This window comes from Electrona antarctica, assembly GCF_951216825.1.
Source record: "Electrona antarctica genome assembly, chromosome: 1".
NCBI lineage: Eukaryota > Metazoa > Chordata > Actinopteri > Myctophiformes > Myctophidae > Electrona > Electrona antarctica.
The window spans coordinates 1,483,855-1,510,641 of NC_136806.1; the positions used below are offsets into that span (position 1 = coordinate 1,483,855).

Here is a 26,787-nt window from a genome sequence, read left to right on the forward strand (position 1 = left end):
TTCATTATTCTTCAAAGGTTGGTGAAAAACTGCAGCAGGGAAAATATGTATAATCTGATCGTAAAGTAAAGCAATAAATGTGTTAATTACAAAAAAAGTTACAAAAATGTTGAATATGGACGGTATTCCTAGCTGTGGAGAGATGTGACTGGTGGTCCCCAGACCACTGCAGTAGGGGGTGGTCCCCGGACCACTGGAGTAGGGGGTGGTCCCCGGACCACTGGAGTATAGGGGGTGTGACTGGTGGTCCCCGGACCACTGAAGTAGGGGGTGGTCCCCGGACCACTGGAGTAGGGGGTGGTCCCCGGACCACTGGAGTATAGGGGGTGGTCCCCGGACCACTGGAGTAGGGGGTGGTCCCCAGACCACTGCAGTAGGGGGTGTGACTGGTGGTCCCCGGACCACTGGAGTAGGGGGTGGTCCCCAGACCACTGCAGTAGGGGGTGTGACTGGTGGTCCCCGGACCACTGGAGTAGGGGGTGTGACTGGTGGTCCCCAGACCACTGCAGTAGGGGGTGTGACTGGTGGTCCCCGGACCACTGGAGTAGGGGGTGGTCCCCAGACCACTGGAGTAGGGGGTGGTCCCCAGACCACTGGAGTAGGGGGTGGTCCCCGGACCACTGCAGTAGGGGGTGTGGCTGGTGGTCCCCAGACCACTGCAGTAGGGGGTGTGACTGGTGGTCCCCAGACCACTGCAGTAGGGGGTGTGACTGGTGGTCCCCAGACCACTGAAGTAGGGGGTGTGACTGGTGGTCCCCGGACCACTGCAGTAGGGGGTGTGACTGGTGGTCCCCGGACCACTGCAGTAGGGGGTGTGACTGGTGGTCCCCAGACCACTGCAGTAGGGGGTGTGACTGGTGGTCCCCAGACCACTGGAGTAGGGGGTGTGACTGGTGGTCCCCGGACCACTGCAGTAGGGGGTGTGACTGGTGGTCCCCAGACCACTGCAGTAGGGGGTGTGACTGGTGGTCCCCGGACCACTGCAGTAGGGGGTGTGACTGGTGGTCCCCAGACCACTGGAGTAGGGGGTGGTCCCCGGACCACTGGAGTAGGGGGTGGTCCCCGGACCACTGCAGTAGGGGGTGGTCCCCAGACCACTGGAGTAGGGGGTGGTCCCCAGACCACTGGAGTAGGGGGTGTGACTGGTGGTCCCCAGACCACTGGAGTAGGGGGTGGTCCCCAGACCACTGGAGTAGGGGGTGGTCCCCAGACCACTGGAGTAGGGGGTGGTCCCCAGACCACTGGAGTAGGAGGTGTGACTGGTGGTCCCCGGACCACTGCAGTAGGGGGTGTGACTGGTGGTCCCCAGACCACTGGAGTAGGGGGTGTGACTGGTGGTCCCCAGACCACTGAAGTAGGGGGTGTGACTGGTGGTCCCCGGACCACTGCAGTAGGGGGTGTGACTGGTGGTCCCCAGACCACTGCAGTAGGGGGTGTGACTGGTGGTCCCCGGACCACTGCAGTAGGGGGTGTGACTGGTGGTCCCCGGACCACTGGAGTAGGGGGTGTGACTGGTGGTCCCCGGACCACTGGAGTAGGGGGTGGTCCCCAGACCACTGAAGTAGGGGGTGGTCCCCGGACCACTGGAGTAGGGGGTGTGACTGGTGGTCCCCGGACCACTGGAGTAGGGGGTGGTCCCCAGACCACTGAAGTAGGGGGTGTGACTGGTGGTCCCCGGACCACTGGAGTAGGGGGTGGTCCCCAGACCACTGGAGTAGGGGGTGGTCCCCGGACCACTGGAGTAGGGGGTGTGACTGGTGGTCCCCAGACCACTGGAGTAGGGGGTGGTCCCCGGACCACTGGAGTAGGGGGTGTGACTGGTGGTCCCCGGACCACTGGAGTAGGGGGTGGTCCCCAGACCACTGGAGTAGGGGGTGGTCCCCAGACCACTGGAGTAGGGGGTGTGACTGGTGGTCCCCGGACCACTGCAGTAGGGGGTGGTCCCCGGACCACTGCAGTAGGGGGTGGTCCCCGGACCACTGGAGTAGGGGGTGTGACTGGTGGTCCCCAGACCACTGAAGTAGGGGGTGTGACTGGTGGTCCCCAGACCACTGAAGTAGGGGGTGTGACTGGTGGTCCCCGGACCACTGCAGTAGGGGGTGTGACTGGTGGTCCCCGGACCACTGCAGTAGGGGGTGTGACTGGTGGTCCCCAGACCACTGCAGTAGGGGGTGTGACTGGTGGTCCCCAGACCACTGGAGTAGGGGGTGTGACTGGTGGTCCCCGGACCACTGCAGTAGGGGGTGTGACTGGTGGTCCCCAGACCACTGCAGTAGGGGGTGTGACTGGTGGTCCCCGGACCACTGCAGTAGGGGGTGTGACTGGTGGTCCCCAGACCACTGGAGTAGGGGGTGGTCCCCGGACCACTGGAGTAGGGGGTGGTCCCCGGACCACTGCAGTAGGGGGTGGTCCCCAGACCACTGGAGTAGGGGGTGGTCCCCAGACCACTGGAGTAGGGGGTGTGACTGGTGGTCCCCAGACCACTGGAGTAGGGGGTGGTCCCCAGACCACTGGAGTAGGGGGTGGTCCCCAGACCACTGGAGTAGGAGGTGTGACTGGTGGTCCCCGGACCACTGCAGTAGGGGGTGTGACTGGTGGTCCCCAGACCACTGGAGTAGGGGGTGTGACTGGTGGTCCCCAGACCACTGAAGTAGGGGGTGTGACTGGTGGTCCCCGGACCACTGCAGTAGGGGGTGTGACTGGTGGTCCCCAGACCACTGCAGTAGGGGGTGTGACTGGTGGTCCCCGGACCACTGCAGTAGGGGGTGTGACTGGTGGTCCCCGGACCACTGGAGTAGGGGGGTGTGACTGGTGGTCCCCGGACCACTGGAGTAGGGGGTGGTCCCCAGACCACTGAAGTAGGGGGTGGTCCCCGGACCACTGGAGTAGGGGGTGTGACTGGTGGTCCCCGGACCACTGGAGTAGGGGGTGGTCCCCAGACCACTGAAGTAGGGGGTGTGACTGGTGGTCCCCGGACCACTGGAGTAGGGGGTGGTCCCCAGACCACTGGAGTAGGGGGTGGTCCCCGGACCACTGGAGTAGGGGGTGTGACTGGTGGTCCCCAGACCACTGGAGTAGGGGGTGGTCCCCGGACCACTGGAGTAGGGGGTGTGACTGGTGGTCCCCGGACCACTGGAGTAGGGGGTGGTCCCCAGACCACTGGAGTAGGGGGTGGTCCCCGGACCACTGGAGTAGGGGGTGTGACTGGTGGTCCCCAGACCACTGGAGTAGGGGGTGGTCCCCGGACCACTGGAGTAGGGGGTGGTCCCCAGACCACTGGAGTAGGGGGTGGTCCCCAGACCACTGGAGTAGGGGGTGTGACTGGTGGTCCCCGGACCACTGCAGTAGGGGGTGGTCCCCGGACCACTGCAGTAGGGGGTGGTCCCCGGACCACTGGAGTAGGGGGTGTGACTGGTGGTCCCCAGACCACTGGAGTAGGGGGTGTGACTGGTGGTCCCCGGACCACTGCAGTAGGGGGTGTGACTGGTGGTCCCCGGACCACTGCAGTAGGGGGTGGTCCCCGGACCACTGCAGTAGGGGGTGGTCCCCGGACCACTGCAGTAGGGGGTGGTCCCCGGACCACTGCAGTAGGGGGTGGTCCCCAGACCACTGAAGTAGGGGGTGTGACTGGTGGTCCCCGGACCACTGCAGTAGGGGGTGTGACTGGTGGTCCCCAGACCACTGGAGTAGGGGGTGTGACTGGTGGTCCCCGGACCACTGGAGTAGGGGGTGTGACTGGTGGTCCCCAGACCACTGGAGTAGGGGGTGTGACTGGTGGTCCCCGGACCACTGGAGTAGGGGGTGTGACTGGTGGTCCCCGGACCACTGCAGTAGGGGGTGGTCCCCGGACCACTGCAGTAGGGGGTGGTCCCCGGACCACTGCAGTAGGGGGTGGTCCCCAGACCACTGAAGTAGGGGGTGTGACTGGTGGTCCCCGGACCACTGCAGTAGGGGGTGTGACTGGTGGTCCCCGGACCACTGAAGTAGGGGGTGTGACTGGTGGTCCCCGGACCACTGAAGTAGGGGGTGTGACTGGTGGTCCCCAGACCACTGCAGTAGGGGGTGTGACTGGTGGTCCCCAGACCACTGAAGTAGGGGGTGTGGCTGGTGGTCCCCGGACCACTGAAGTAGGGGGTGTGGCTGGTGGTCCCCGGACCACTGAAGTAGGGGGTGGTCCCCGGACCACTGCAGTAGGGGGTGTGACTGGTGGTCCCCAGACCACTGGAGTAGGGGGTGGTCCCCGGACCACTGCAGTAGGGGGTGGTCCCCAGACCACTGCAGTAGGGGGTGTGTGTGATGTGTATTAGCTATCAGTGAAACCAATACCCCCGCATAGCCCACATATGCTGGCTGACTCTCGTGTTTTGTGTGTTTTTTCCTCTCCTGTGTGACCCGTGTCTTTTGTCCTCCGCCCGCCCAGCCCAGCCCAGCCCAGCGCTGCATTGTGTGGCCGGCGGTCTCTCCTCTCCTGTGTGTGAAACGCTGAGGTGAAAACAAAGCCAGGCAGCAGCCGTTGGACTGATAACGCCACGGAACAACCGACGTCTTTTTGTAAAGCCGAGCCGAGGCGCCGACCGACGCACCTCAAGGCTGCCAACAATGGAACACCTTCAGTGTGAAGAGGCCCCTTCAAAGACAACACCAGAAATACAACCCCCCCCACGCCCCCCCCCCCTCTCTTATCCCTATACGTTAACTATACACACACACACACACAAGCGCACGCGTGCATGCACGCGCACACACACATGTCAGTATTACTATACTTTCGAGGACGTCAACCTTTTAGGATGTCTTTTAGGATGCCATCTTTTAATACATGCGTTTACCGTAAGCCTAAAGCTGGATCTACAAGCTCACAACGTATGTTTGTTGCTCACAGCGTACGTTATGAGCTTCCACTGAAACGCGCCGTGCGATCTCGTAGATCCGCTAATCTCCAAATTAAGGCTGAAGCGTTTAGCAGCGAGAAAAGACAACACTTAAACTACAACCACAATAATAGTATGAATGGCCATGATGACACAGATTATTATACTGATACAGCAACCCAGTTGTTTTACACCGAGAGGCTGGACGATAACACAGAGCTACTGAGAGGCTGGACGATAACACAGAGCTACTGAGAGGCTGGACGTGAACACAGAGCTACTGAGAGGCTGGACGATAACACAGAGCTACTGAGAGGCTGGACGTGAACCCAGAGCTACTGAGAGGCTGGACGATAACACAGAGCTACTGAGAGGCTGGACGTTAACACAGAGCTACTGAGAGGCTGGACGTGAACACAGAGCTACTGAGAGGCTGGACGTGAACCCAGAGCTACTGAGAGGCTGGACGATAACACAGAGCTACTGAGAGGCTGGACGTTAACACAGAGCTACTGAGAGGCTGGACGTGAACACAGAGCTACTGAGAGGCTGGACGTGAACACAGAGCTACTGAGAGGCTGGACGTGAACCCAGAGCTACTGAGAGGCTGGACGTGAACACAGAGCTACTGAGAGGCTGGACGTGAACACAGAGCTACTGAGAGGCTGGACGTGAACACAGAGCTACTGAGAGGCTGGACGTTAACACAGAGCTACTGAGAGGCTGGACGTGAACACAGAGCTACTGAGAGGCTGGACGTGAACACAGAGCTACTGAGAGGCTGGACGTTAACACAGAGCTACTGAGAGGCTGGACGATAACACAGAGCTACTGAGAGGCTGGACGATAACACAGAGCTACTGAGAGGCTGGACGTTAACACAGAGCTACTGAGAGGCTGGACGTGAACACAGAGCTACTGAGAGGCTGGACGTTAACACAGAGCTACTGAGAGGCTGGACGATAACACAGAGCTACTGAGAGGCTGGACGTGAACACAGAGCTACTGAGAGGCTGGACGTTAACACAGAGCTACTGAGAGGCTGGACGTTAACACAGAGCTACTGAGAGGCTGGACGTTAACACAGAGCTACTGAGAGGCTGGACGTTAACACAGAGCTACTGAGAGGCTGGACGTTAACACAGAGCTACTGAGAGGCTGGACGTTAACACAGAGCTACTGAGAGGCTGGACGTTAACACAGAGCTACTGAGAGGCTGGACGTGAACACAGAGCTACTGAGAGGCTGGACGTGCAGAGCTACTGAGAGGCTGGACGTGAACACAGAGCTACTGAGAGGCTGGACGTGCAGAGCTACTGAGAGGCTGGACGTGAACACAGAGCTACTGAGAGGCTGGACGTTAACACAGAGCTACTGAGAGGCTGGACGTGCAGAGCTACTGAGAGGCTGGACGTGAACACAGAGCTACTGAGAGGCTGGACGTGAACACAGAGCTACTGAGAGGCTGGACGTGCAGAGCTACTGAGAGGCTGGACGTGAACACAGAGCTACTGAGAGGCTGGACGTGAACACAGAGCTACTGAGAGGCTGGACGTGCAGAGCTACTGAGAGGCTGGACGTGAACACAGAGCTACTGAGAGGCTGGACGTTAACACAGAGCTACTGAGAGGCTGGACGTTAACACAGAGCTACTGAGAGGCTGGACGTTAACACAGAGCTACTGAGAGGCTGGACGTTAACACAGAGCTACTGAGAGGCTGGACGTTAACACAGAGCTACTGAGAGGCTGGACGTTAACACAGAGCTACTGAGAGGCTGGACGTGCAGAGCTACTGAGAGGCTGGACGTGCAGAGCTACTGAGAGGATTGATGTTACCACAGAGCTACTGAGTGGCTGGACGTTAACACAGAGCTACTGAGAGGCTGGACGTGAACACAGAGCTACTGAGAGGCTGGACGTGAACACAGAGCTACTGAGAGGCTGGACGTGAACACAGAGCTACTGAGAGGCTGGACGTGAACACAGAGCTACTGAGAGGCTGGACGTTAACACAGAGCTACTGAGAGGCTGGACGTGCAGAGCTACTGAGAGGCTGGACGTTAACACAGAGCTACTGAAAGGCTGGACGTGCAGAGCTACTGAGAGGACTGACGTTAACACAGAGCTGGGCTCACTAAAACAGCTTCAGGAGGGGGAGGGAGAGAGAGAGAGAGAGAGAGAGAGAGAGAGAGAGAGAGAGAGAGAGAGAGAGAGAGTTTTTATGTTGTTGTGACGGCACTTTTGATCTCCACGTATTGTCCTCCTGGTGAAGAAGGGAATCCACACAACCTTCAGAACACACCAGCACAACTTTGCCTGACAACAGTTTTCTCAAATGTGAGGAAAACATTACAACCATGTCAGTTCGATCCCTGTGGGCTCCCCCAGAGTTAGTGTCAAAGTGTCCTTGAGCAAGACTCTGAACCCCTGATTGCATCTCATGGACATTGGACATGGATGTTATTTGGGAGGGTGGGGGGGGGGGGGGGGGGGGGTGTAGGTGGTGGGGGGGGGGACACAGACCATCTCAAACCTGACATCACAGAGTCTTACCTGAAGCTCCAAAATGGCCGCTGGCGAGTGACGTTTGCCGGGCCTTCCCAGAGGACACAGGTGGAGCGAACATCTGGAATGAAAACACATTGGGAATAAATACACCACCAACAACAACAACAACAACAACACTAACCCTAACTAACTATTGAATATATCTGCAAATGTGTTGCATTTAGTGCTGCCAACGAATATTCCATATTCGAATGAATATTCGAATGTAAAAAATAAAATAATAATCGAATATTTTTAATTAAGATTCGAATTAAAGAAATAACAATACAATTGCTGTGTGAGTTCTGGCGAGACTCTGTGCCACGTAAACTAAAACATTATACAAGAATTAGGCTATTAAGATAATTATGATTCATTCAGTTGATCTCGAAGACATACTGGTCCCAGTCTGTGACCACGCCAGTATAGAGAAGACAAACTGGTCCCAGTCTGTGACCACGCCAGTATAGAGAAGACAAACTGGTCCCAGTCTGTGACCACGCCAGTATAGAGAAGACAAACTGGTCCCAGTCTGTGACCACGCCAGTATAGAGAAGACAAACTGGTCCCAGTCTGTGACCACGCCAGTATAGAGAAGACAAACTGGTCCCAGTCTGTGACCACGCCAGTATAGAGAAGACAAACCGGTCCCAGTCTGTGACCACGCCAGTATAGAGAAGACAAACCGGTCCCAGTCTGTGACCACGCCAGTATAGAGAAGACAAACTGGTCCCAGTCTGTGACCACGCCAGTATAGAGAAGACAAACTGGTCCCAGTCTGTGACCACGCCAGTATAGAGAAGACAAACTGGTCCCAGTCTGTGACCACGCCAGGAGAACGACACCAAAGTCACTCGTCGCTACAAAGACAAGGGTGTCATAAAACTCGGGGTGAATTTATGACTTGCAATCCTTGGGTTTTAACTTTTAAGACGTCCTTTCAGAGCAGCCGGCAGGCCAAGTTATTGTGGAACATCCTAGTTGGATATTTCTGATGTGAAATGGCACAAGGGACCCCCACAAAAAGTCCACCCCAAAATGGTGCCCTTTTCTGGGGGTTGGGCACCTTCCCCCTCAGTGCTCTCTGCCCCCTAGCCTGGTTAATAAACCAGACCGAATCAGCCGTTGGCAAAAACAAATTGCCTACCAGCGGATTACGGTCTGGCGAGGCTCAGTAGCACGCCTCTTTCCTACAGCAGAGAACAGGTCGGGCCAATCGGGACACGGTATGCAATATGGGCGGGCTTTGGTACGTTCAATGCTTGAGACCTTTGACTGACAGTAGCTCTGACCAATTGCGTCAAAGAGAAAATGTTTGAACCCGCCCCCCGGGAAATGAAATCCAAGTGGAGCCAGCCCAGACTAATATACCGCGACAGTGTTGTGTGATATTAGTCTGGCTTATTAGCCAGGCTACTCTGCCCCCAGGATGCCAATATTTGTGAATAAGCAACCGTTTATATAAGGCCTTATTGTGACCGCAGGTCGCGTTTACTATGAAATCGTACATTTTTGTCCGACAGTCAGTGTAACACTCTAAATCCCCATACATGGGAAAGCCCCAATATATGGTGCCCAGTTCTCATAACATCACGTGGCATCGGAGATCCCTGATGTCATAGTAAATACAACCTGATGTCGCAATTAAGCCCATACAGTATATGGAGATCCCTGATGTATCAATATTGGCCAGCAACTCTACATCTGACCTCAAACCGCGCCCGGCAGTCGGCGAAAACTAGAGTTCTCAACAGGCCTGAAAATGAAGGCCCAGCTCATGGGCCCTCATCAAACCCTTTACACTCAAGACACTGCCCCCGCTGCCACCCTTAGATCTATATGGAGCTGACCTGTTCTGACATTCCATATGTTGATCTGACCTCATCAAACCCTGTACACTCAAGACATGCTCCATATATGGCCAGTACAGAATTCATTCCATATGTTGATCTTACCCCCCATGCCAAAGCGCCAGCGCTCGCCCAGCAGTCACCCAGGTGGATGCGTGCACGTCACCTCGCCCTTTATGACGCGGTCGCTTCTCACCCTCAGGCGTCTTACTGGTTTTAAGTGGATCTATCTATCTATCTATCTAACAGTTTTCTTTTCAAGAGTTACTTCTAAACAGAGACCTTCCTGACAATATAACGATACAGAGACCTCCCTGACAATATAACGATACAGAGACACCACCCTGACAATATAACGATACAGAGACACCTCCCTGACAATATAACGACACAGAGACACCTCCCTGACAATATAACGATACAGAGACACCTTCCTGACAATATAACGATACAGAGACACCTTCCTGACAATATAACGATACAGAGACACCTTCCTGACAATATAACGATACAGAGACACCTTCCTGACAATATAACGATACAGAGACACCTTCCTGACAATATAACGATACAGAGACACCTTCCTGACAATATAACGATACAGAGACACCTTCCTGACAATATAACGATACAGAGACACCTTCCTGACAATAACGCTGAGACAGCTTGTTTATTTTGGGCCACAATGCTTATATGAAACGATTTTAAGAGAAATTTCTTCCGTGTACCATGCAGGGGAATCAAGGGGGAATCAAGGGGGCGAGCGAGTGACGTCAGGACTTTGGCGCTCTATTGTAGTCCCATGTGGCAACACTGTGAAGCAGTAGAAGTGTGTTCAGGACAGGTGCATTGTGGGTAACGTGGTTCTTTCTTACCGCGCTGAAGTCCAGCAGGTCGCTGAGTTCCTTGTCCGTTCCCACGGCGGCCATTCTCTGCTGTGGCGGCTGCTGCTGCTTCCCGCACCCACCACCGGGGGGCTCCATTCTCTGCTGCTTACCGCACCCACCACCGGGGGGCTCCAGTCTCTGCTGCTGCTTCCCCCACCCACCACCGGGGGGCTCCAGTCTCTGCTGCTGCTTCCCCCACCCACCAGCAGGGGGCTCCAGTCTCTGCTGCTGCTTCCCACACCCACCACCAGGGGGCTCCAGTCTCACTGCGTCACCAGAACCAGGATGATCCCGACTGCAAGAAGGACAACACTTTCACTTTCTACGAAATGTCTTCTAAATCCTCACAGTTCTCTGATAAACCTTATGTTTCTATGTCAATTCAATGGAGCTTTATTGGCATGAGAAAACATACGTTTCAATTATCAATTCAATGTCAAGGACCTCCAAAATATGCCCATATGTGAGTCTTTTTGATACAGAGACAGTCATGACGGCAAGACTGACTGTTCAGGAGAGGAGGAAAACTGATTTGTATTGTTTATTTTTTTTATCCAAAATGAGTTAATATCACATGCAGACTCTTCACATACTAGAGCATGTCTGAAATAAACGTCAGAGCTGAAATCGACATGTAAATATGAAATAAATGCTTAAACATGTAGCTAGGTGTAATGTTAGAGTCCACAGAAGACATGTAAATATGAAATAAATGCTTAAACATGTAGCTAGGTGTAGGTTTTCTCAACTCGCTATTTCTCTGCAAGACATTATACTCTATAAGCCATATCTCCAAAACTGGTGGGTCAAACTGAACAACCAATGTCAATTTGAAGCTATGATTCCCTGACGCTTCAGAAAGTTTTTATTTAAAGATCGGTAAAGCCTCGGTCAAAGCCAACTCGGATAGTGACAAATCATGACAAGTATGTTTTATTGTCTCCACCAGGCCGAAGGCATGGGGAGAGAGTATGTTTTATTGTCTCCACCAGGCCAAAGGCATGGGGAGAGAGTATGTTTTATTGTCTCCACCAGGCCGAAGGCACGGGGAGAGAGTATGTTTTATTGTCTCCACCAGGCCGAAGGCACGGGGAGAGAGTATGTTTTATTGTCTCCACCAGGCCGAAGGCTTGGGGAGAGAGTATGTTTTATTGTCTCCACCAGGCCGAAGGCTTGGGGAGAGAGTATGTTTTATTGTCTACACCAGGCCGAAGGCATGGGGAGAGAGTATGTTTTATTGTCTCCACCAGGCCGAAGGCACGGGGAGAGAATACGTTTTGCACTCCGTCCGTGTGTGTGTGTCCGTCTGTTAACCACACAACTTGTGCCCAAGACATCCACAGACGTCCTGGGAAATCCCGCTATGTAGTGCCCAAGACGTCTGTGGACATTTTTTTGAAAGTGTTGTGTGGGCACACAAACTGTTAACAGCTCATCTCCGGCACCGTTATTCCGGTCAATGCCAAATTTTGCACGCACACTACCTGGATGCCAACGATGAACCTCTGCCCCAAATCTTCCAGAACGCCCTGTTATAGTGCCACCAGGAGGCCGACTTTTGAAAAACATTGATATTACTCCTCCAGATTCTGTCCAAAAATCCTGCAAATCGTTACACACTATCTCTATAGTCATGTGTTCAAGCCGGATCTGTCCGATATTTCATATTCCATCGCAATTGGCCAACATTGGCTTTCAAAGTTTGCAGGATTGGCCCGTTTTAGACAAAAAGCCTCAAATCATGAACGCAGCGTGCAATTTACGTGAAATCTTTCACACTTTCCTACTAGACTGAGGAATATATCCCACCCTTTTCACATAGGCCTGTTATGGCGCCATTTTTGCAAAACACCTTTTTGGAACAAAATGCCTCAAATCATCCAATTGCCATCCAAGGCGTAAGAATACATTTTCACATTGGCCTATTATAGCACCACCAGGAGGCCACAACCTAACCTGACCTGCCCTGGTGGAGACCTGTGCCCCGAGGGGCACTTTATCTAGTTTTTGTTGTTTTTCTTCTTTCTAATTATTTGTTCGGCCCAAAACATTGTGTTTATCGCCATGAGTTGTCACCATCCCACTTGGCTAAAAGGCTAAAAATGTATTTAAATAAATCATGTTTGAAACGTCTATGGGGGGAAAAATGAATGGGAAAATCTCTTCCGCTCGTCGTCACGAAAGGGGGCGGGACTATACTTTAGTACTACTAGCATGGTCACTAGCGTGACCATGGTTATAGAGACGGACGTAGTCTAGAATTAGGCGAAGGACACAGATCTCCGCCTGTCAGCGGACCACACACACACACACACACACACACCCCCCCCCCCCCCCCCCCCCAGATCTCTGTCAGACATGAGGACAGGAGGACAGGAGGACATGAGGACGCGTGTTTAGAGTTCTCATAAGTGGCAGGATTTCTGGGTTAATTAAATTACAGTGAAAGATCCCCCCCCCCCCCCCATCCTCACCCCTGTCATCACGTCCCAGGACCCCCTAGGGGGGTGGGGGGGGGGGGGGGAGATTCCCCTGAGAGGCACAACCAGCCTAGAATCAATCAATGGATGGTGAACTGGACCACAGCTGATGACTGACAGATAATGACCCTCCCCAGAGAGACAGAGAGGATGTTGTTGACACATCTTGGACACACATTTACAACAACGAGGCCAATAAACACACTTGCTGTGGGACGGGGAAGCTAGTAAGCAGAGATTAAAACAGGGTGCATGTTGCATCCCAAAACGCAGTTTATAGTTAAAGGGGAAAACCACCCATTTTCAACATTTTACTATGTCATTAATATACCTTAGAGCTGTTGTGTGGAAATAATAAAAAGTCCCCCCATTCTGTGTTTCCTAGAACTGTAATTATGAAAAGAATCATTAACATGGTGAAACACATCTTGATGACATCATCAAGATGTGTTTCACCATGTTAATGATTTTTTTCAGACCTCTAGTTCTAGGAAACACAGAATGGGGGGACCTTTTTATTATTTCCACACAACAGCTCTAAGGTATATTAATGACATAGTAAAATGTTGAAAATGAGTGGAATGCCCCTTTAAGGGACGCAATAAAACAACGACCTCTGCATCCACGGGATGCACTACTGTACTCCGCATGTGTAAAAAATATAGCCAAAGTAAGTTATTTTTTTATTCTAGTTTGCTAGTTTTAGTTATAATAATAATTTCTTCTTCCGTTTTCTACATGAATATATTTAACCACATTATAACCATATAAAATGAAATGAGAGTTGTAAAAACGACAAAATATGACTCCTAATGTTGTTGAAGTGGGATCTTTTAGAAATGAGTCCCAGGATGCAGGGATGGTCTTTTAGAAATGAGTCCCAGGATGCAGGGATGGTCTTTTAGAAATGAGTCCCAGGATGCAGGGATGGTCTTTTAGAAATGAGTCCCAGGATGCAGGGATGGTCTTTTAGAAATGAGTCCCAGGATGCAGGGATAGTCTTTTAGAAATGAGTCCCAGGATGCAGGGATAGTCTTTTAGAAATGAGTCCCAGGATGCAGGGATGGTCTTTTAGAAATGAGTCCCAGGGACATTTTATGAGTCCCACTTCAACAACGTTAGGAGTCATATTTTGCCATTTTACAGATTGCAGCATTTAACTCACATTTCATTTTATATGGTTATAATGTGGTTATATTCATGTAGAAAACAGAAGAAGAAATTATTATTATAACTAAAGCTAGCAAAATAAACTAGAATAAAAAAACAGTACAGTAGTGCAGTAGTGCATCCCATGGATGCAGAGATCGTTGTTTTATTGCGTCCCTTAACTATAAACTGCGTTTTGGGATGCAAAATGAACCCTATTTTAATCTCTGGGACCACCAGTGGTCCACGAGGGGGTCCCAGGCAGCAGCGAGGGGGTCCCAGGCAGCAGCGAGGGGGTCCCAGGCAGCAGCGTTGTTTTTGGACTGAAACTTCCTTTAGTTTTAGTCATATTTTAGTCACCTGGAATGTTTTAGTGTTAGTCTAGTTTTAGTCGACCAAATGTCATGCGATTTTAGTCGACTAAATCTAGTTGATTTAGTCGACTAAAATGTATTTTGGCGGGCCTTGATGCCGCTGTAATGAAAGATGTTACACTTCCTGAAAATAGCAGATCTACAAGCTTGTTGCGCTGCGATGCGTTGTGGGCTTGTAGATCAGCTATTTTCAGCACGCAACCAAGTGTAAAATGACTTATACTGGATCTCTTGTCCACTAGTCCCTTCCTAACATTTTAATCTAGTTTTTATTTGTTGACGAAATTGTCAGTATATTTAGTCTTAGTTTTAGTCATCATAGCTTAGTTTTCATTTAGTTTACATTTAGTTTTTGTCAGTGGAAAAAGGTAGTCGAACATTTTTCGTCTTAGTTTTAGTCGACAAAAAACAACACTAGTCCCAGTTGGTCCCCAGATAAATGATGGAGAGTTGGTAACCAAATGGACCCCCTTTATTAGATCTTTAAAGGACCACTTCACCACTTTTCAACCTATCTTCATATAATAGGTCCTCACTAATAATCATGATAAAATGGCACCATTTTTTTCTACTCAGTCTGTGTCTCATAGGAGGGCTGTGGGCAGTTCAGAAACCGTCCTCCAGTGACATAATCGTTAGGCAGATCTTTTTTTAAACAAGTAGATTTGTATTATCGTGAGAACGATGGCTTCCATTTTCGCATTGCAACTTTTCAGGACTAGAAAGCCTGCAGTTTCTATTAGCTTGTATTCCCCATCGATGATGTCACTGGAAGACGGTTTCTGAACTGCCCACAGCCCTCCTATGAGACACAGACAGAGTAGAAAAGAATCGTGCCATTTTATCATGATTATTAGTGAGGACCTATTATATGAAGATAGGTTTAAAAGTGGTGAAATGGTCCTTTAACTCTTGAGAGCGTAAAATGAAACCAAAATGGACCCTTGGGTCCATTTGGTTTCATGTCACGCTGTCAAGAGTTAAATTCTTCTTAAACATCTGCATTACTTAAAAGCCTTAGACACAAATTAGAGAATGTAGAAGAATTGTTCTTTTGATCAACGTTGTTTGCCTGTTATCTCAGCATGGGATGGTGGACAAAATCATATCCAACGATAACACAATTCTTTAAGTTTGGGTCCGAGAGGCCAAAGCACATGGAACGGTGGTTCCCGAGCTGTGGCTCAAAAGCTGAATATTAAAAAAGGTTTAAAACAGCTGGTGTTGACAGCGTATATACAACCAACGAACCACCTCATTGGCCTGTGAATAGGAGGCATACAACCAACGAACCTCCTCATTGGCCTGTGAATAGGAGGCATCATCATCATCAGGTACATGCGATTAGAAACCACCCTTGTTGGGGATTCCAGAATTGTTGCTGTGTGTGTGCGTGCGTGCGTGCGTGCGTGCGTGCGTGCGTGCGTGCGTGCGTGCGTGCGTGCGTGCGTGCGTGCGTGCGCTGCCACTAACCTACTCTTACGTCAATAGACCATCATTGAGGACTTTCCCTGCTGAAGCCACATCTAAACAGGTGTCTGTCTTGAATGACGACCTATGGTTAAAACCACAAGGCCACACTGGTACTTCTCTCTGCCCTCAGGAGCTCAGCTGGAGCTGCCTGGCTTATAGTCTCCTCTAGTCTGGCTTACTGGGTTATAGTCTCCTCTAGTCTTACTGGGTTATAGTCTCCTCTAGTCTGGCTTACTGGGTTATAGTCTCCTCTAGCCTGGCTTACTGGGTTATAGTCTCCTCTAGTCTTACTGGGTTATAGTCTCCTCTAGTCTTACTGGGTTATAGTCTCCTCTAGTCTGGTTTACTGGGTTATAGTCTCCTCTAGTCTTACTGGGTTATAGTCTCCTCTAGTCTTACTGGGTTATAGTCTCCTCTAGTCTTACTGGGTTATAGTCTCCTCTAGTCTTACTGGGTTATAGTCTCCTCTAGTCTGGTTTACTGGGTTATAGTCTCCTCTAGTCTTACTGGGTTATAGTCTCCTCTAGTCTTACTGGGTTATAGTCTCCTCTAGTCTGGCTTACTGGGTTATAGTCTCCTCTAGTCTGGTTTACTGGGTTATAGTCTCCTCTAGTCTTACTGGGTTATAGTCTCCTCTAGTCTGGGTTACTGGGTTATAGTCTCCTCTAGTCTGGCTTACTGGGTTATAGTCTCCTCTAGTCTGGCTTACTGGGTTATAGTCTCCTCTAGCCTGGTTTACTGGGTTATAGTCTCCTCTAGTCTGGCTTACTGGGTTATAGTCTCCTCTAGTCTGGTTTACTGGGTTATAGTCTCCTCTAGTCTGGCTTACTGGGTTATAGTCTCCTCTAGTCTGGTTTACTGGGTTATAGTCTCCTCTAGTCTTACTGGGTTATAGTCTCCTCTAGTCTGGCTTACTGGGTTATAGTCTCCTCTAGTCTTACTGGGTTATAGTCTCCTCTAGTCTTACTGGGTTATAGTCTCCTCTAGTCTGGCTTACTGGGTTATAGTCTCCTCTAGTCTGGCTTACTGGGTTATAGTCTCCTCTAGTCTTACTGGGTTATAGTCTCCTCTAGTCTGGCTTACTGGGTTATAGTCTCCTCTAGTCTGGCTTACTGGGTTATAGTCTCCTCTAGTCTTACTGGGTTATAGTCTGCTCTAGTCTGGTTTACTGGGTTATAGTCTCCTCTAGTCTTGCTTACTGGGTTATAGTCTCCTCTAGTCTTGCTTACTGGGTTATAGTCTCCTCTAGTCTTACTGGGTTATAGTCTCCTCTAGTCTGGTATACTGGGTTATAGTCTCCTCTAGTCTGGTTTACTGGGTTATAGTCTCCTCTAGTCTTACTGGGTTATAGTCTCCTCTAGTCTGGTTTACTGGGTTATAGTCTCCTCTAGTCTTACTGGGTTATAGTCTCCTCTAGTCTGGTTTACTGGGTTATAGTCTCCTCTAGTCTTACTGGGTTATAGTCTCCTCTAGTCTTACTGGGTTATAGTCTCCTCTAGTCTTACTGGGTTATAGTCTCCTCTAGTCTTACTGGGTTATAGTCTCCTCTAGTCTTACTGGGTTATAGTCTCCTCTAGTCTTACTGGGTTATAGTCTCCTCTAGTCTTACTGGGTTATAGTCTCCTCTAGTCTTACTGGGTTATAGTCTCCTCTAGTCTTACTGGGTTATAGTCTCCTCTAGTCTTACTGGGTTATAGTCTCCTCTAGTCTTACTGGGTTATAGTCTCCTCTAGTCTGGTATACTGGGTTATAGTCTCCTCTAGTCTTACTGGGTTATAGTCTCCTCTAGTCTTACTGGGTTATAGTCTCCTCTAGTCTTACTGGGTTATAGTCTCCTCTAGTCTGGCTTACTGGGTTATAGTCTCCTCTAGTCTTACTGGGTTATAGTCTCCTCTAGTCTTACTGGGTTATAGTCTCCTCTAGTCTTACTGGGTTATAGTCTCCTCTAGTCTTACTGGGTTATAGTCTCCTCTAGTCTGGCTTACTGGGTTATAGTCTCCTCTAGTCTTACTGGGTTATAGTCTCCTCTAGTCTGGCTTACTGGGTTATAGTCTCCTCTAGTCTTACTGGGTTATAGTCTCCTCTAGTCTGCCTTACTGGGTTATAGTCTCCTCTAGTCTTACTGGGTTATAGTCTCCTCTAGTCTTACTGGGTTATAGTCTCCTCTAGCCTGGTTTACTGGGTTATAGTCTCCTCTAGTCTGCCTTACTGGGTTATAGTCTCCTCTAGTCTTACTGGGTTATAGTCTCCTCTAGTCTTACTGGGTTATAGTCTCCTCTAGTCTGGCTTACTGGGTTATAGTCTCCTCTAGTCTTACTGGGTTATAGTATCCTCTAGTCTTACTGGGTTATAGTATCCTCTAGTCTTACTGGGTTATAGTCTCCTCTAGTCTTACTGGGTTATAGTCTCCTCTAGTCTTACTGGGTTATAGTCTCCTCTAGTCTTACTGGGTTATAGTCTCCTCTAGTCTGGCTTACTGGGTTATAGTCTCCTCTAGTCTGGCTTACTGGGTTATAGTCTCCTCTAGTCTTACTGGGTTATAGTCTCCTCTAGTCTGCCTTACTGGGTTATAGTCTCCTCTAGTCTTACTGGGTTATAGTCTCCTCTAGTCTGCCTTACTGGGTTATAGTCTCCTCTAGTCTTACTGGGTTATAGTCTCCTCTAGTCTGGCTTACTGGGTTATAGTCTCCTCTAGTCTGGCTTACTGGGTTATAGTCTCCTCTGGTCTGGCTTACTGGGTTATAGTCTCCTCTAGTCTGGCTTACTGGGTTATAGTCTCCTCTAGTCTGGCTTACTGGGTTATAGTCTCCTCTAGTCTGGCTTACTGGGTTATAGTCTCCTCTAGTCTTACTGGGTTATAGTCTCCTCTAGTCTTACTGGGTTATAGTCTCCTCTAGTCTGCCTTACTGGGTTATAGTCTCCTCTAGTCTTACTGGGTTATAGTCTCCTCTAGTCTGGCTTACTGGGTCATAGTCTCCTCTAGTCTTACTGGGTTATAGTCTCCTCTAGTCTTACTGGGTTATAGTCTCCTCTAGTCTTACTGGGTTATAGTCTCCTCTAGTCTTACTGGGTTATAGCCTCCTCTAGTCTGGCTTACTGGGTTATAGTCTCCTCTAGTCTTACTGGGTTATAGTCTCCTCTAGTCTGGTTTACTGGGTTATAGTCTCCTCTAGTCTTAATGGGTTATAGTCTCCTCTAGTCTTACTGGGTTATAGTCTGCTCTAGTCTGGTTTACTGGGTTATAGTCTCCTCTAGTCTTACTGGGTTATAGTCTCCTCTAGTCTTACTGGGTTATAGTCTCCTCTAGTCTTACTGGGTTATAGTCTCCTCTAGTCTTACTGGATTATAGTCTCCTCTAGTCTTACTGGGTTATAGTCTCCTCTAGTCTTACTGGGTTATAGTCTCCTCTAGTCTGGCTTACTGGGTTATAGTCTCCTCTAGTCTTACTGGGTTATAGTCTCCTCTAGTCTTACTGGGTTATAGTCTCCTCTAGTCTTACTGGGTTATAGTCTCCTCTAGTCTTACTGGGTTATAGTCTCCTCTAGTCTTACTGGGTTATAGTCTCCTCTAGTCTGGTTTACTGGGTTATAGTCTCCTCTAGTCTTACTGGGTTATAGTCTCCTCTAGTCTTACTGGGTTATAGTCTCCTCTAGCCTGGCTTACTGGGTTATAGTCTCCTCTAGCCTGGCTTACTGGGTTATAATCTCCTCTAGTCTTACTGGGTTATAGTCTCCTCTAGTCTGGCTTACTGGGTTATAGTCTCCTCTAGTCTTACTGGGTTATAGTCTCCTCTAGTCTTACTGGGTTATAGTCTCCTCTAGTCTTACTGGGTTATAGTCTCCTCTAGTCTTACTGGGTTATAGTCTCCTCTAGCCTGGTTTACTGGGTTATAGTCTCCTCTAGTCTGCCTTACTGGGTTATAGTCTCCTCTAGTCTTACTGGGTTATAGTCTCCTCTAGTCTTACTGGGTTATAGTCTCCTCTAGTCTTACTGGGTTATAGTCTCCTCTAGTCTTACTGGGTTATAGTCTCCTCTAGTCTTACTGGGTTATAGTCTCCTCTAGTCTGGTTTACTGGGTTATAGTCTCCTCTAGTCTTACTGGGTTATAGTCTCCTCTAGTCTTACTGGGTTATAGTCTCCTCTAGCCTGGCTTACTGGGTTATAGTCTCCTCTAGCCTGGCTTACTGGGTTATAATCTCCTCTAGTCTTACTGGGTTATAGTCTCCTCTAGTCTGGCTTACTGGGTTATAGTCTCCTCTAGTCTTACTGGGTTATAGTCTCCTCTAGTCTTACTGGGTTATAGTCTCCTCTAGTCTTACTGGGTTATAGTCTCCTCTAGTCTTACTGGGTTATAGTCTCCTCTAGCCTGGTTTACTGGGTTATAGTCTCCTCTAGTCTGCCTTACTGGGTTATAGTCTCCTCTAGTCTTACTGGGTTATAGTCTCCTCTAGTCTTACTGGGTTATAGTCTCCTCTAGTCTTACTGGGTTATAGTCTCCTCTAGTCTTACTGGGTTATAGTCTCCTCTAGCCTGGTTTACTGGGTTATAGTCTCCTCTAGTCTGCCTTACTGGGTTATAGTCTCCTCTAGTCTTACTGGGTTATAGTCTCCTCTAGTCTTACTGGGTTATAGTCTCCTCTAGTCTGGCTTACTGGGTTATAGTCTCCTCTAGTCTTACTGGGTTATAGTATCCTCTAGTCTTACTGGGTTATAGTCTCCTCTAGTCTTACTGGGTTATAGTCTCCTCTAGTCTGGCTTACTGGGTTATAGTCTCCTCTAGTCTGGCTTACTGGGTTATAGTCTCCTCTAGTCTTACTGGGTTATAGTCTCCTCTAGTCTGCCTTACTGGGTTATAGTCTCCTCTAGTCTTACTGGGTTATAGTCTCCTCTAGTCTTACTGGGTTACTGGGTTATAGTCTCCTCTAGTCTGGCTTACTGGGTTATAGTCTCCTCTAGTCTGGCTTACTGGGTTATAGTCTCCTCTAGTCTGGCTTACTGGGTTATAGTCTCCTCTAGTCTGGCTTACTGGGTTATAGTCTCCTCTAGTCTTACTGGGTTATAGTCTCCTCTAGTCTTACTGGGTTATAGTCTCCTCTAGTCTGCCTTACTGGGTTATAGTCTCCTCTAGTCTTACTGGGTTATAGTCTCCTCTAGTCTTACTGGGTTATAGTCTCCTCTAGTCTTACTGGGTTATAGTCTCCTCTAGTCTTACTGGGTTATAGTCTCCTCTAGTCTTACTGGGTTATAGCCTCCTCTAGTCTGGCTTACTGGGTTATAGTCTCCTCTAGTCTTACTGGGTTATAGTCTCCTCTAGTCTGGTTTACTGGGTTATAGTCTCCTCTAGTCTTAATGGGTTATAGTCTCCTCTAGTCTTACTGGGTTATAGTCTGCTCTAGTCTGGTTTACTGGGTTATAGTCTCCTCTAGTCTTACTGGGTTATAGTCTCCTCTAGTCTTACTGGGTTATAGTCTCCTCTAGTCTTACTGGGTTATAGTCTCCTCTAGTCTTACTGGGTTATAGTCTCCTCTAGTCTTACTGGGTTATAGTCTCCTCTAGTCTTACTGGGTTATAGTCTCCTCTAGTCTGGCTTACTGGGTTATAGTCTCCTCTAGTCTTACTGGGTTATAGTCTCCTCTAGTCTGGCTTACTGGGTTATAGTCTCCTCTAGTCTTACTGGGTTATAGTCTCCTCTAGTCTTACTGGGTTATAGTCTCCTCTAGTCTGGTTTACTGGGTTATAGTCTCCTCTAGTCTTACTGGGTTATAGTCTCCTCTAGTGGGTTATAGTCTCCTCTAGTCTTACTGGGTTATAGTCTCCTCTAGTCTGGCTTAGTGGGTTATAGTCTCCTCTAGTCTTACTGGGTTATAGTCTCCTCTAGTCTTACTGGGTTATAGTCTCCTCTAGTCTTACTGGGTTATAGTCTCCTCTAGTCTTACTGGGTTATAGTCTCCTCTAGTCTTACTGGGTTATAGTCTCCTCTAGTCTTACTGGGTTATAGTCTCCTCTAGTCTTACTGGGTTATAGTCTCCTCTAGTCTTACTGGGTTATAGTCTCCTCTAGTCTTACTGGGTTATAGTCTCCTCTAGTCTTACTGGGTTATAGTCTCCTCTAGTCTTACTGGGTTATAGTCTCCTCTAGTCTTACTGGGTTATAGTCTCCTCTAGTCTCCTCTAGTCTCCTCTAGTCTCCTCTATCTCACAATATTATAACCCTGCTTTAGGCTCCTTAACCCATTTGGTCTGAGGCCAGATTCTAAAAAAGGAATCCTATGTTTCTACGTCAGTGCTGGTGCTCAACCTTTTGACCCCCAATGGGCCCCCATCTGTAGCGTCTCAGTAAACTATAGGATCATAGAATGCAGAGAGACAGTGTAGCGTCTCAGTAAACTGTAGGATCATAGAATGCAGAGAGACAGTGTAGCGTCTCAGTAAACTATAGGATCATAGAATGCAGAGAGACAGTGTAGCGTCTCAGTAAACTATAGGATCATAGAATGCAGAGAGACAGTGTAGCGTCTCAGTAAACTATAGGATCATAGAATGCAGAGAGACAGTGTAGCGTCTCAGTAAACTGTAGGATCATAGAATGCAGAGAGACAGTGTAGCGTCTCAGTAAACTATAGGATCATAGAATGCAGAGAGACAGTGTAGCGTCTCAGTAAACTATAGGATCATAGAATGCAGAGACAGTGTAGCGTCTCAGTAAACTATAGGATCATAGAATGCAGAGACAGTGTAGCGTCTCAGTAAACTGTAGGATCATAGAATGCAGAGACAGTGTAGCGTCTCAGTAAACTATAGGATCATAGAATGCAGAGAGACAGTGTAGCGTCTCAGTAAACTATAGGATCATAGAATGCAGAGAGACAGTGTAGCGTCTCAGTAAACTATAGGATCATAGAATGCAGAGACAGTGTAGCGTCTCAGTAAACTATAGGATCATAGAATGCAGAGACAGTGTAGCGTCTCAGTAACCTATAGGATCATAGAATGCAGAGACAGTGTAGCGTCTCAGTAAACTATAGGATCATAGAATGCAGAGACAGTGTAGCATCTCAGTAAACTATAGGATCATAGAATGCAGACACATTGTAGCGTCTCAGTAAACTGTAGGATCATAGAATGCAGAGACAGTGTAGCGTCTCAGTAAACTATAGGATCATAGAATGCAGAGAGACAGTAAATTATAGGATCATAGAATGCAGAGACAGTGTAGCGTCTCAGTAAACTATAGGATCATAGAATGCAGAGAGACAGTAAATTATAGGATCATAGAATGCAGAGACAGTGTAGCGTCTCAGTAAACTATAGGATCATAGAATGCAGAGAGACAGTGTAGCGTCTCAGTAAACGATAGGATCATAGAATACAGAGAGACAGTGTAGCCTCTCAGTAAACTATAGGATCATAGAATGCAGAGACAGTGTAGCGTCTCAGTAAACTATAGGATCATAGAATGCAGAGAGACAGTGTAGCGTCTCAGTAAACTATAGGATCATAGAATGCAGAGGGACAGTAAAATATAGGATCAAAGAATGCAGAGAGACAGTGTAGCGTCTCAGTAAACTATAGGATCGTAGAATGCAGAGAGACAGTGTAGCGTCTCAGTAAACTATAGGATCATAGAATGCAGAGAGACAGTGTAGCGTCTCAGTAAACCAACTACAAACTACTATAATACTATGTAACAACTTTCTTATATGTGTATTGTGTCTGAGTGAGTGTGTACTATTACCCCAAAAAGGTGTATAAATGTGTCATAAATACCTGTTCATTTTGCCTCACACTGCTGCTAGCACGCCAATTAGCCACACGTTTTAAAAACTAAACTTGCATTTAATTTCCACGCATGGCTAATAAAGAGCTCTTGGGAAGCTCTAATAATCCTGACCTGGATGGTAGTCGAGAAAAAACAACAAAAATACAAGTAAAGCCAAAAGGTTGAGTTGAATTGATTTGTCCAGGAAAACGCATGCCTCAGTAGTAGCTATTATTATCACACACACACACACACACACACACACACACACACACACACACACACACACACACACACACACACACACACACACACACACACACACACACACACACACACACACACACACACACACACACACACACACACACACACACACACACACACACACACACACACACACACACACACACACACACACACACACACACACACACACTTTAAGTTTTGTCCTGCATTCTAGTGGTGGAAAGTATCTAGGTACATTTACTTAAGTACTGTAGGTCTACTTTACTAAATACAGTGTTTTGAGCTATTTGTACTTTTACTTGAGTAATTCCAATTTCCACTACTTTCCAATACTTTTAACTAGAGAATAAATGTCCCGATACTGTATCGGTATCGGAAAAGTATCAGTATTGGCCCTTATTTGGTCATATCGGGTCATATCGGTATCGGCGAATATGGCAGTCTAACCAGCGATCCCACTCAGGGGTAAGGGGTCGACACTATGCCAGTCTAACCAGCGATCCCACTCAGGGGTAAGGGGTTGACACTATGCCAGTCTAACCAGCGATCCCACACAGGGGTAAGGGGTCGACACTATGCCAGTCTAACCAGCGATCCCACACAGGGGTAAGGGGTTGACACTATGCCAGTCTAACCAGCGATCCCACTCAGGGGTAAGGGGTTGACACTATGCCAGTCTAACCAGCGATCCGACACAGGGGTAAGGGGTTGACACTATGCCAGTCTAACCAGCGATCCCACTCAGGGGTAAGGGGTTGACACTATGCCAGTCTAACCAGCGATCCCACTCAGGGGTAAGGGGTTGACACTATGCCAGTCTAACCAGCGATCCCACTCAGGGGTAAGGGGTCGACACTATGCCAGTCTAACCAGCGATCTCACTCAGGGGTAAGGGGTTGACACTATGCCAGTCTAACCAGCGATCCCACACAGGGGTAAGGGGTCGACACTATGCCAGTCTAACCAGCGATCCCACTCAGGGGTAAGGGGTTGACACTATGGCAGTCTAACCAGCGATTCCACTCAGGGGTAAGGGGTTGACACTATGCCAGTCTAACCAGCGATCCGACACATGGGTAAGGGGTTGACACTATGCCAGTCTAACCAGCGATCCCACACAGGGGTAAGGAAGGGGTTGACACTATGCCAGGTAAATAAAATGTTGGGACATGTGGAGTTTGCTTTGGAGTTGCCCAAACTGCAAGTGCACATTTGAGTGAGAAGTCTGCTATAAACACAACATGAGATATATATCTAGTTAGCTATAAACACAGTACGAGATCACGACACTGGTATCGTATTCGGTATCGGCTAACACAGAAATTGTGGGATCGGGACATCCCTACTTTTAACTTCTACTCCACTACATCTCGGATCCAAATGTTTTTACTACATTTATTTTTAAAACTTTAGTTACTAGTTTGTACATTTTGATTATTACCGTATTACAAAACATATACATTAACCACTTCAGCCCTGTACAGTCAGTCGCACTGTGAGCTTGTAGATCTGCCATTTTCAAATGGCCTAAATGTATTTTAGGGCTGAAGTGAAGTGGTTGACCCCTTCTGGTGTTTTAAGCATTATCTTATACTTTAGCTGTTGAAAAATAGCAGATCTACAAGCTATTTTTGAAAAATCGTGAAAATGTGGCGCAAATGTTTGAATATATATTCTTTCACAGTGAACAATTTTAACTCAAATCTTTGCTTCTGGGAGGGGGGGTCCCTGGAACAACATATTTTCGGGGATGGGGGTCCGCGGCCCAGATAATTCGGGGGGGGGGGGGTCCTTGACATGAAATAGTTTGAACACCACTGACATAGAAATATAAGGCTGTGTTTTGTCAAAAACAATCGAAATCTACAAAGTAACTTAAATAAACGGAGTGTAGTAAAAAGTACGTTTGCCTCCGAGATTGGTAAAAATTGGTAAAATACCTCAAAATTTTACAGTACTTATAAATAGGCTAAATGTACTTAGTTACCTTCCACGCTACTGGGGTGTGTGTGCACGTGGCCACGTGCACGCACGGGTGTGTGTGCGCGCAAGCCGTGCATGTGCATGCGTGTGTGTGTGCGTGCATGTGTGCGTATGTGAGCTCGCCTCGCCTCTCATTGAGTCGAGGTCAAAATGGGGGAGAAGAGAAGTGCTTCTAAGCCCCTCCTAACAAATGGAAGTTACACCCCCCCCCCCCCCCCCCCCCCACCCCCACCACCAAGTCGGCCTGCCTTCCCTTCCCTTTATACCCGATTGGACAGAAATCTGCTTTTTTTTCCTGTCAGACAAAACAAAAGAACAATTCCTATGACAGGAAGTTTATCCGTGACTGCTCAATGGGGCACACACACACACACACACGCCACAGTCAGTGTGTGTGTGTGTGTGTGTGTGTGTGTGTGTGTGTTTTGTTTAAAGGGAACCTAAAATACCTGTTGCCTCTCTCTCTCTCTCTCTGGAGGAGGAGAATGGAGTCAGTCGCTACTAGATTTAAACTCTAGACGTATTTTATCGTCTCTACGATTGAAAATGTCAGAATCGATTAAAAAAAAAAATGCATCTATACGAGAGTCTAAATATTAGACTTCTCCTCTCCTCGGATCAACACAGACCCCGTCCGTCCGTCGGTCCGTCCGTCTGTCCGTCGTTTTTTAGAAACAGCGACTAAACTAAAGTTTAAACTTTGGTGGACCCATTATTTATTATCAAACATGTATAATCGCTCTCTCTCGCTCACTGCTTTTAACGTTACAGGGCTGTAATAACTAAATACATAACAACAACAATGGTATATATAATATTATATTTTTAGGCCTGACATCGAAAATTTTAAAAAAAAGTCTTCTGAAAGAATATATATTCAAAGATTTGTGCCGCATCTTTTACGATTTTTCAAAAATAGCAGACCTACAAGCTCGTAAGCGCGCCACTCGGTGGCGCGCTATGAGCTTGTAGATCTGCTATTTTTCAATAGCTAAAGTATAACTTAATGCTTAGTTAAAACACCAAAAGGGGTTCCCGCCCAGAATGGGATAACAGCAACGGTATATTTAATATTATATTATTAAACTCAAGTCAAGTTCATTTTGTAGTTTTATTGGGATGTTTTAAAAAAGAGAGGATTACAATTAGCCTCAGATCTAGATAGA

At 48.4% G+C, this 26,787-nt stretch overlaps 1 protein-coding gene across 1 annotated transcript in view; it reads right to left on the reverse strand.

The window, feature by feature from the left end:
* The window catches only part of LOC306927372 (transcription factor E2-alpha-like), an 83,305-nt gene extending 59,779 nt beyond the window's left edge, over positions 1 to 23,526 (reverse strand). The window contains exons 1-3 of the mRNA XM_079507083.1: positions 23,398 to 23,526; positions 10,145 to 10,451; positions 7,426 to 7,498 (exon numbers count right to left, since the gene is read on the reverse strand). Coding sequence (XP_079363209.1) covers positions 7,426 to 7,498; positions 10,145 to 10,451; positions 23,398 to 23,405 — 388 coding nt within the window. The 5' untranslated portion in view covers positions 23,406 to 23,526. The remainder of the gene's footprint in view (positions 1 to 7,425; positions 7,499 to 10,144; positions 10,452 to 23,397) is intronic.
* Positions 23,527 to 26,787: the final 3,261 nt, after the last annotated feature.